Raw genomic sequence first — 12126 nt, forward strand, 5'->3', positions numbered from 1 at the left:
TCTGATCTTCGCCTCACTTCTCCTCTGGTCACTTCTGCCCATTCTCGTCTACAAGACTTCTCTCGGGCTTCTGCTTTTCTCTGGAACTCTCTGCCACAAGCTGTCAGACTTTCTCCTTCTTTCCAAACTTTCAAGTGCTCCTTAAAGACCCATCTGTTTAAAGAGGCTTATTCGATGTACCTTAATTAATCATTGCTGTATCAAAAATGACAAAGTGTTTATACAATCCTAATGTCTCAATTGTACCCTAACCTTTAGTTTGTAAAATCTAATCTCTAGGTCCTTCTAACCCTATTGTACTCTGTAATCCTTGTTTGTTATCCACCATTTATTCCCTGTTTGCTATAACTGCAGTAAAGCACTGCGTATCTTGACAGCGCTATATAAATAAATGATGATGAATTAGAATTAAATGTAGTTTCATGGATATATATATTCATTAGAAGCAATAATGACTTACAGGTCAAAAATCAGAGTCAAAATCAGAGTAAACCCCTCACCAAACTACAGAGAACAATTTTAAATGTACTACCTGTAGTGCAAAGAACTGTTACTTTCAGTTTATCTTTTCAAAAATCCACTCCTACATATTAAAACACCTCTTTCAGCAAAACATCTCTCATGCACAGCTCTGTACTAAATAGGTGTTTAAGTGCGAAAAAAGGGAAGATTGTATCATACTTACCGTGATCTTCCTTTCCTGGACAACTCCATGTCATACTTACTGGGATAGCCCCGCCCCAGTGCTCCCATCAGAAGGACCCTCCCCAAAGCTTTAAAAGCCCAACCCCACCCCACAGTCCGGTGTCTCGTAATAAGCTTCTAGAAACTACCGAAAAAGGGATGGGAACCTTGACATGGAGTTGTCCAGGAAAGGAAGATCACAGTAAGTATGATACAATCTTCCCTTTTCCTGGACAACTCCATGTCATACTTACCGGGACTTAGCAAGCTAATATCCCAATGGGAGGGAATTTGTTCCACATAAGGAAGTGGCCGAGTATAATCTATACCAGATAAAACTCAGAAGAATGAAACCCCCAAAGGTGGACTGAAATCACCTTGTGGAAACCTGTGAACTCTGTATTTTCAGAGGAAATGGACTGGAAGAGAATAAAAGGAGTACTCCTTAAAGGAACCCACACCAAAGTAATGATACCGAGTGTGAAACCAGCATGACAATTACATTTAAAAAGAGAGAATTATCTTTAATTAAAGAGAAGCGGATAGGAACCCAGAGTAACACTTCTACATAGTCTTACTCCTACTACATACCAGCACGTTAATTCCAACCGCATAACATCCACAAGAGCACTCTTGGAAATGGCTCAAAAGCATGGTACCTGCAAAAGAGGATTTAGTAGGGGGAAGGAAAAAATACCATCACTAGTATTCTACATGACCCCACTCTGTATGACACTACCGGTACATGGCATCACCTAGTGTAGTTCCCTGTCTCTTTAATACTAAGGAACCTGTATAGACCATAACCAATACACCTCTCAATGAGAGGTCCGTAGAATGACTTATGGAGAATGAGTGCTGTCAATGTGGGAATACCTTACCTGCCCTGTGAGGTATCTAGAAGCATTCTGCAGTCTGTACAGATTGAAATTGTTTTTATCTTTAGCTCATGATCCAACACCAAACAAGACTGGATAGTATTAAAGATCAGCGTGCCCTGGAGTAGACCAGGTAAAAGAAATGCCTGCAGATATGCATAACCTTGCTATGATACAGTCCTCGAGCCTTCACGGATGTGACCTGTACATAGCTGGAGTTATTGTACCCCATAGATTGGGCCTATAAACAATCTGTATGGTATGCTCCCATGAGTTTACCATATAGGAAGAAATTTGAATGACTCAAGGAAGTATTACAACCAACAATAGTGCTAGAGATTGGTTATTCTCAAATCCCCGGACATGGACAGTTCATGAGACCATCCTTAAGTGTTCAAGATTAAAATCAATCTAGGTATGGAGATATAATTATTTACCTATTAATCTGCAGTGGAACTCCATACTAGCATGTCCAAGCCTGTTGGTAAGAGATGCAATAACCAGGGCCTTGCCTAAGGCCGATACTGCAGCCTCGGTCTAAAAGGATAAAGTCAATAAGACCCTTTTTATAGCTTGATGTTAAGCCCTATGATACTTACCTCAACTAGCCAGGCCAGTCTATGGTGGTGTAAAAGGCTAAACCCAGAGTAACATAGACCTTTAGAAAACCCAGCATGCCAAGATTGCATGCTTCCTGTCCACCATAAGGATTAACATTACAGAAATAGCCTGTTATAATGAACCTGTGCATCAAAACTTTTAGCTATAACTGAATTGATGGAGAATACCTAATTTTACAGCCAGCTTTATATGGTACCCATTAATATAATATGTTCCATGAGTATATAGTCCGAGAGCTGACCCTATTGTATTTGAGACAAACTAAATAGGTCTGTACTATAAAATACCTCATTACAAGGCTCTAAAACCCTGTGGCAGTAGTGAATACAGTATATGTGAATTAACCAAAAATTTGCACTGACTGATGTACCCACTGTCTTCCAGACTGAGACCAGATAAGTTGCACCCCTGTAACCAAGAAAGAGATCCTGATGAATATCATACCAGTTTTATAAATAGACCTTGATTTATCATTGGAATATACAGAACATTTATCTTGCCTGATCTCCAGCTGTGGCGATATTAGAATCCTTGTTAAGTGTATATATGACTGTATACATGTCTACATCCATTTAGCCCCCCAGGGCAATCCTATCGCAAAAGCAGGATACCGTACTTATCTTATTTTCTTAATAAGCAGGAATAAGTCCACTCGTAGAACATAGATGCTAATTAGTGAGATCGTTAAGACTGATAACTATTCCAACAGCCTATAGTTATGAATGTAAGCAAAAATATGGACCACGTCAACTTCAAAAGTTGTGGTCTACAAGTAGAGATGTCGCGAACTGTTCGCCGGCGAACTTGTTCGCGCGAACATCGGGTGTTCGCGCTCGCCGGAAGTTCGCGAACGTCGCGCGACGTTCGCCATTTTGGGTTCGCCATTGTTGGCGCTTTTTTTTGCCCTCTCACCCCAGACCAGCAGGTACATGGCAGCCAATCAGGAAGCTCTCCCCTGGACCACTCCCCTTCCCTATAAAAACCGAAGCCCTGCAGCGTTTTTTCACTCTGCCTGTGTGTGCTGAAGAGATAGTGTAGGGAGAGAGCTGCTGCCTGTTAGTGATTTCAGGGACAGTTGAAAGTTTGCTGGCTAGTAATCGTTTTGATACTGCTCTGTTATTGGAGGGACAGAAGTCTGCAGGGGTTTGAGGGACATTTAAGCTTAGGTAGCTTTGCTGGCTAGTAATCTACCTTCTACTGCAGTGCTCTGTATGTAGCTGCAGTGGGCAGCTGTCCTGCTTCTGATCTCATCTGCTGACTGCTGCAATAACAGTAGTCCTTGTAAGGACTGCTTTTATTTATTTTTTTGTTGTTTTACTACTACTACTACTACTACTACTATAAGAGCCCAGTGCTATTAGTCTAGCAGTGTTGGGGAGTGGGACTGGTGTGCTAATCTGCTGCTCCTAGTAGTTCAGCAGCACCAACTTTAATTTTTTTTTTTAATATTCATTTTTTTTATTTTACTTTTTTTATTTTACTACCGCTGTAGTAGTGTATAAGTTGACCTTTTAGGCATTATTTGCCCTGTAGGCATTTTTTGCCCAGTGTGTTATTCAACCAACTGCCATCTAGCTGTGTGACCTTGTTCACATTCTGTCTAAATATCCATAATATTACCGTCTCCAGAAAAAACACCGGAGTGACTTTTTTCAAGCAGCCATAATATATTTTACGTAATCCGTATCCATCGCTGTAGTAGTGTATACGTTGACCTTGTAGGCATTATTTGCACAGTGTTTTCTTCAAACCGCCATCTAGCTGTGTGAGCTTGTTCACATTTTGTCTAAATATTGATAATATTATCGTCTCTAGAAAAACCACTTGAGTTACTTTTTTTCAAGCAGCATTCATATATTTTACGTAATCCGTATCCACCGCTGTAGTAGTGTATACGTTGACCTTGTAGGCATTGTTTGCCCAGTTTTTTTGGCCGCAGCCACTGAAGCACAGAGGCCAGAAAAAATATGCCATATAAATTCTGAAAATAGTCATTTTTTGCCATACGTTGACTCAACGTATATGGCAAAAAATTACTATTTTCAGCATTTATATGGCATATTTTTTCTGGCAACTGTGCTTCAGTGGCTGCAACCAAAAAAACTGGGCAAACAATGCCTACAAGGTCAACGTATGGCAAAAAATGACTATTTTCAGCATTTATATGGCATATTTTTTCTGGCAACTGTGCTTCAGTGGCTGCAACCAAAAAAACTGGGCAAACAATGTCTACAAGGTCAACGTATGGCGAAAAATTACTATTTTCAGCATTTATATGGCATATTTTTTCTGGCAACTGTGCTTCAGTGGCTGCGTCCAAAAAAACTGGGCAAACAATGCCTACAAGGTCAACGTATGGCAGTTGTTTAAAGAGAACAGTAGATTACTAGCCAGCAAAGCTACCTAAGCTAAAATGTCCCTCAAATCCCTGCAGACTTCTGTCCCTCCAATACAGAGCAGTATCAAGCAGATTACTAGCCAGCAAACTTACTATCATCTGTCCCTGAAATCACTAACAGCTCTCCCCCTACACTATCTCTTCCAAGCACACACAGGCAGATTTTTCAGATACATTTTTGCCCTTGATCCCCCTCTGGCATGCCACTGTCCAGGTCGTTGCACCCTTTAAACAACTTTAAAATCATTTTTCTGGCCAGAAATGTCTTTTCTAGATGTTAAAGTTCGCCTTCCCATTGAAGTCTATGGGGTTCGCGAACCGTTCGCGAACCGCTCGCGTTTTTGCGCAAGTTCGCGAATATGTTCGCGAACTTTTTTTCCGACGTTCGCTACATCCCTATTGGGGGATTCCCATCCCTCGGGAGACATTAAGCACCAGGCAGAACCATAATTCTAAGGGTCAGGGTGTGCTGGTGAGTACTTTGACCTAATCTTATCTTAAAGAAGCAGTTTATTGTAAAAATGTAACTGTCTAAAAAATAATAGGCTGTGCAAAATAAAAAACAGTTAGCCAAAAGTGTAATGTTGAATCCAGCATTTTTAGATTATATTTTTGGCTAACTAACTGTATTCAAAACAGTTTTTATTTTGTACAACCTATCTTTTTAGCCAGTTTTAATTTTTTATAAAAATATTTTCCTGTTTCTCTCTGGATTGTACAATCAATTTAAAAATTTAATTACCCAGAGATCTGTCTGTTTTATAATGCTGGGGGTGCATCTGTCTCTTTTGTGAAAGTCTTGAGTTTATGTCATGAAGTGCTGGGGGCCCACAGACTGTTTCTGTCATGAAATGCTGGGAGGGCCACTTACAGTATTTGTGAACTTCTACATCTCACAAATAAGAGAACCAATAGCAAGAGGTTACCTACTGTGTAGGACTTGGGTAGAGCAGCACTGAATGGTAGAAGTGAGAGTGCTGGGAGTTCCCATATCCAACTTTTCATCTGTTTCACACACTAATTTATATTATATTAAGCCAATATATTTTATTTCTAAGAAAAATGATACGTTGAAAGCTCCCCCCAGCCCACTATGAATGGGGATGACTTGCAGTTGTGAGGCACAGTAGTGTATTATTGCTGCTCTGAAATGATCAGGATCTAGTCTGGATTCTGGATCTGTCTTACCACTGAGTGCCTATAATTTGCTGATGTACGGTTATGCATTAATGAGCAGAATGGACTCCACCATGTCAATAACTTTACAGATGAGCTAAAAATCATTCAATCACATATCAAAGTTTTTCTGTAGACATTAATGATTGTAAAAGCTTTGCCAAACATCACAGATGACAGTTGCACAACACAGAGCAAGCAAGTAGTTGCTATACTTAAAGTAGAGTCCCTGGATGACCTCCTCCAAGCATTAGTAGCAGTCTTATTTATCTCCATAACAATCTTAAAAGAGAATGGCACAGTTACAGCAGAAAAGGCTAAACAGCCACCAATACTAGTGAGTCCCTTATTTATCCTTTCCCAGGCTCTGTATCCAGTCTCAATATAAAAGATTTATGTTCACTTTTAAGCATAAACAAAAGCTGAGACCAAGAAAATTCCAATAGTTTTTATTAAGATTTATTACAAACAATTGTGTAGACCAGCAATACAAAGAGATTACTGATCCTGAGCAAATCATTAAGACATATATTTATACTATTCCAACAATTACAAATGACTGTTTTCTAAAACTCACTGTATACATGTTAATATGGTAATATTCTGATTTGAACAATTCCATATAATGTAGTTCAAACTACTCTATAGGCATACCTATGAATGTGCCTAGGTCAAAGGTTAAATATAAACATGTAGACAACTTTACACTAACCTCCACAGATAACAGATAGAAGAATAACAACAAATTCATATTTTATAATACATACACTATAGGAGTCTGCCCCCAGCAAAATATCACCAAATTTACTCTATTTCACTGATCCCTAGCAAATAGAGTCCCCACAGTCTGGCATTGCCTAGGGAATTACCCCACACTACAATCCTTGGTGGAGCACAAAGCTACTTTGACTACCTCACATTGACTATCTAGCATACTTGAAGTGCTCTTTAACAAGAGATACCTGTCATTTTACCCAAGTTCTTTCAGGGGTGATTTATCAAGGTTCAAATTCCAATTTTTTTCCACAATTCAAATTGTTTTGCACAAAAAAACGCAAACTATATTTTCAAAAGACTTTAAAAAATTATAAATATAAAACTTCGGGATCTACAAGCTTGCAAGTTCACATAGAAGTCAGTGGGAGTTGTCCTAGGCAAAATTCTAGCCCTTTTTTTTTTTTTAAATTCAAGGTTTCTTGAAGCGTGTAAACTCACATATTTGAGTTTTTGGAGTTATTAAACTCACAAATTCAAGCTAATCAAGTGTTTTTCCATAATTGTATGTAACTGATTTTTTTATATTCAGATTTTTTTAATAAATAAGCAAACATACTAGTGTTTTTAAAAAATTATTCATTCAAAGTAGAAATGAACATCTAAAACTTCACAAATTTGATATTTGAATTTTTGATAAATAACCCCACAAGGGAACACATCCCTCCCCCAGGGTACAGGTACAGTTCCCCATTGTGGGAATTGTTAACTCCTTATATCCCCTACTCATTAACATGACACTTTTATTGAAATTTAATTTTAGTTCACAGTATGCAATGTGTGGTGTCAATACTTTGCCGAAAATCAACAGTTATCCAATAAATACACTGCACACCTGGAAACTACTCACTTTGCAGTAGTGGTGCTGGTTCTCAGTTGACCCGGCACGGTCCCTTAGCAACAGAAACTTTTTGTTCACGGTTCTGCACACACACGATGAAGGGATGTTGTACCCCCCAAATGTTGGTGATGATATAAACCAATAAAGAAGGGGCACTTTCCCCACTGCAGAAATTTGCAGTATCCGTGAACAAAAGGTTGCTGTGTCAAAACTTTGCTTCATCTATATAGGCACATTCTTGTCTATCAAATATAGAATATATCCCATTGTTTTACTATTTCTGCTATATCTATGGTACCTGCAAAAGAATGACTATTGTGCTTTCTGAAGGAGATCAATATATCAAGCAAAAGGATTTATCTTAAATGTTCTCGTGTTTAATTCAGGTTGAAGAAAAATAATATAACATTTAGGGACAAATATACAGCCCAATAATCCAGCACTAGAGGATAAGATGGCAAATATCTCAACTGCCACCATTCTACTCCCCTTACTGCTCAGGTATGCAGGGACAAATGTCACCCACACACTACAGAACACCAACATACTGAATGTGATGTTTTTAGCCTCATTAAATCTGTCAGGGAAATCCTTGGCTAGAAATGCAGCAATGAAACTTAGTAGGGCCAAGGTTCCTTTATATCCAATAACACAAAAGAAAAGGGATACAGATCCTTCATTACACATTAAAATAACTGTGTCCATTTCTGAAAATGTATCAGCCTCAAAAAAGGGTGGGTGAGAAGCCATCCATACAGCAGAGATTACAGATGAACCCAGAGTGCATATTATAACTAACACAATGGGCACTGTGGTTCCTACATACTTCTTCAGCTTGCTCCCAGGCTTAGTGGCATTGAAGGCAATAATAACTGTGAGAGTTTTAGTCAGTATAGAAGAAACAGAAATAGTAAATACAATTCCAAATGTTACTTGTCGGAGTAGACAACATATTTGTGTTGGGCGTCCAATGAATAATAAAGTGCAGAGGAAACACAACATGAGAGAGATGAGGAGGATACAACTGAGATGTTGGTTATTAGCTTTCACTATCGGAGTGCCCCAATATTTCACAAAGATTCCCAAAACTGTGGAAGCTGTGATGAACAAGATCAAGGCAATGGAAGTAAAACTGCCTCCCATTGTGTCTGTATAGGAAAGGAAGTTTATAGCTTTAAGGAGACATTCAGTTCTCTCTGTATTAGACTTCTGATACTCAGTACATCTCACACAATTTGCTGCATCTGAAATACAACATATCAAGATGTTAAAGAATTAAAAAAACAAAATAATAACACAAAGACAGAAAAATTTAATCTTTTTCAGTTCCCCATGAAATAACTGTAACAAAATATACTCTTTGGATATAACGTGGAATTCATATTTTATGCAGGCTACCAATCTGGGATATTCCAAGATATTAATTGTGACAGAGACAGAGCGCCTCAGTATTATAACTCTTTAAAAAGGAGACACAGACATTATTTGACAAACCATATTACAGGAACTTGAGTAAATAGTAGAAAGAAATAGCAGGTTACCTAAGCACACTAGGTCATGATATAATCATTGTTTCTAAATATAACACCACAAGTAACATCAGTGGAATAGGAGGCAAATAAACTAGGTTGAATTAGACATATGCATAGTAGAGATCAGAAGGTCACTTTGTGTGGACTTAGATCAAAATCCAAACATAATTCTCAAAGATATTAATACATTGAAAACTGCCCAAATGAGCACAACATGGTTTAACCAACAAAATGGAGGGACCCATAGGGTTACATTCCCCTATGGTCTAAAAGATCCACGTGGTTGGAAATCACCTGCTGTGGACAACTAAGGGGCAGATTTACTAAGGGTCGAAATATTGAGGGTTAATTAACCCTCGATATTCGACTAGGAACTAAAATCGTTCGACTTCGAATATCGAAGTCGAACGATTTAGCGCTAATCCTACGATCGAACGATCGAAGGATTATTCGTTCGATCGAACGATTAATTCCTTCGAATCGCACGATTCGAAGGATTTTAATACAATGATCGAACTAATATCCTTCGATCAAAAAAACGCAGGCAAGCCTATGGGGACCTTCCCCATAGGCTAACATTGACTTCGGTAGCTTTTAGCTGCCGAAGTAGGGGGTCGAAGTTTTTCTTAAAGAGACAGTACTTCGCTTATCGAATGGTCGAATAGTCGAACGATTTTTAGTTCGAATCGTTCGATTCGAAGTCGTAGTAGTAGTCGAAGTAGCCCATTCGATGGTCGAAGTAGCCAAAAAAACACTTCGAAATTCGAAGTTTTTTTAATTCAAATCCTTCACTCGAGCTTTGTAAATGTGCCCCTAGGTGTTGTGCCTAAATTGGGAATAGATTTGGCCAGAAGGTACCATTGATGCGTAAGGTGTATAAAAGGCTAAGCTGCCATGTGCTCAGGGTCTGTTCTGCTCAGTTCTTTCCAGTCTCACTTCAGTATGGAGTGATTGTTCCCAGGTAGGCCTTGGGGATAAAGCAACCCTGATAATCATTTAGTGTTCAGAGGCAACAGAGAGAGTAAAGGAGCTTCCAGGAAAAGGTTCCCTGTGAAAGAGGCTGGGATATGCTCAACAGTTCTGTGTGAGCCCTCCGTGAATTTTGGCCTGAGGAAAAGTTATTACTGGTGAGTCCTCGGTGAGTGATCTGCCTGAGGTAAAGGTATCAGAATGGCTCCAGCGTGTGTGTCCCCTGTTTGAGAACAGGTGTTGTTCATGGACCTGCAACATGGGAGCCACTACCTCTGTCCAATAAGAGAAGTATTTGGGCAGGTAGTGTTACCTGGGAAAAGTTCAATAGCTCTAGGGGGAAAAAGGGGCTGTGACTTGCTTTGTCCACCCAAAGTGGAGTGTGGTACTTTTCCCTGGTAAGGACTGTGCCAGGATAGGGAAACTGAATCCACAGGGCGGGGTATTATTATTTATATGATATTATGTAAGTGAATTTTCATATTTGCCAGTTATATAAAGCTTATTTGTTTTACTGCATTGGTGTGTAGTATTTGTCTCCTAGTGGGACATCTCTGTGTGTATCTCTGGAGCCCTGCCATGGAGAGAAATTCTCAGTACCCTTTTATTTAGCAAAGGGGATTCAGGACTAGGGATGGGCGATTTTTGACTCGTTTCGCTTCGCCAAAAATTCGCCAGCGGCAAAATGTCGCAGACACCCATTAAAGTCTATGGGCATCAAAAAAATGTTGTCGCGCGTTGAAATTGTTTTGACGCGCATCTTTTTTTTTTAAGCACGCCGCCATTCAAGTCTATGGGCGTCATTTTTTCGGCGAAACAAGGCAAAAAATTTGCCCATCCCTATTCAGGACCTGTGGATGGTAAGATATTACTGGTGTATATCCTATAATATAGGGTTACAAAAGAATACCAGGAAGGCTCCAAAACCTTTAAAAAAGTATTCAGTAACATCAAAGGAATTAACAGAGTTGAGGAGGGAAGTGCTTTTGAATTTTTCATGAAATCATTTTGTTTTCAATTAAATACTAATGTTTATCTTGACTCAGCTCAAACCCAATGTATAACATACTCAAACCCAATGACTGTATTGGGGGAGAATTTTCTATAAATCAACAAGAAGATGTACCAAACACTATGGGGGAAATGTAATTAAATTCGATAAATGAACACATTTGCACACAAATAAGAATAAAAACTTGCACGTCGCAAGTCGACGGCAAAGATGATTGATTTTTGAACCTTGAATTTTACAATCAAACAAGGTAATTTACAGAATGTCTGCCTATGGCTTTAAAAAAAATCGGAAAAATCAATTTCTGTAAATTAACTTGTTTGATCGATTGTAAAAGTCATCAAACATTTTTGGAGCCAGGTAAAAATTCTTATATAGGGCACATAAGGCAGTGTTTGGCTTGCTGAAAATGATTTTTGTGTGTGTTTGCATGGGGAAAATAACTGCTAATAATAGTAAATACCTGAAATACTCCTGAAAAAAAGTGAAAAACAGATTTTTAAAAATGTTTTTCCACATATTTGTACTTCTGGCCTTCAGAAATAAAATTTTATCTACGACTTACCTGTTGTGTTGGACATTTCTCCATCTGCACACTTGATACAATCATAACAACAAGATGGTTTTCCTTCTATTTTAGATTTCCTGTATCCTGGGGAACAGGGTTCATTGCATTGAGATTTAGGAATCTACATGTGGCAGATATAAAGATTATTTAGCCTGTGGGCTAAGAATGGTTAAACCATGTAAATATGGCTGTATAATTTGTAAGCTCAGTAAGAGTTTAAAATAAAATGGGTTTATAAATAGCTACAGTAATTATGTGATTGAAGTATTTGTGACAATAAACAAAAATTGTTTCCTTGTGCAAGCAATCCAATATCGATATCAATCAATATCAAATCCAGTTCTCAAGTTCACATTAGCACATTCCAAAAATTACACCACAGTTTTTTGTTTCTAATGGGAAGCACTGTTTACCCTAATTTTTACTCATTTACATTAGGGACCCTGTACTGGTGATAGAGGGGAGTCTTAGTGTCTCCTCACCTTCCTCTAACCAGTATTTACTAACACAGTCAGTGCTTTATTAATGGGAGGAGCTGCAGGTCTCTGTGCTCCAAAAACAAATGGCAGAGACATGTGGATGCAGCCTACAAAGTGCACAAAAAAGCTAATTGGGACCTTTCTTTGCACACTGCATCCTACACTGTAAATGAGACCTATGGTGGCTTGCAACT

General features: G+C 38.7%; 1 protein-coding gene across 1 annotated transcript; it reads right to left on the reverse strand.

Annotated features, from left to right (window-relative positions):
• Positions 1–6190: 6190 nt before the first annotated feature.
• Positions 6191–11631, reverse strand: LOC121393871 (vomeronasal type-2 receptor 26-like). The gene is made up of 2 exons (XM_041563632.1): positions 11451–11631; positions 6191–8616 (listed from the first exon to the last, which is right to left on the reverse strand). The coding sequence occupies exons 1-2, from the start codon at positions 11464–11466 to the stop codon at positions 7715–7717; spliced, it is 918 nt and encodes a 305-aa protein (XP_041419566.1). The 5' UTR covers positions 11467–11631; the 3' UTR covers positions 6191–7714.
• Between the last annotated feature and the right edge of the window lie 495 nt (positions 11632–12126).

The sequence above is a fragment of the Xenopus laevis genome, chromosome 5L, assembly GCF_017654675.1.
Source record: "Xenopus laevis strain J_2021 chromosome 5L, Xenopus_laevis_v10.1, whole genome shotgun sequence".
Classification (NCBI taxonomy): domain Eukaryota; kingdom Metazoa; phylum Chordata; class Amphibia; order Anura; family Pipidae; genus Xenopus; species Xenopus laevis.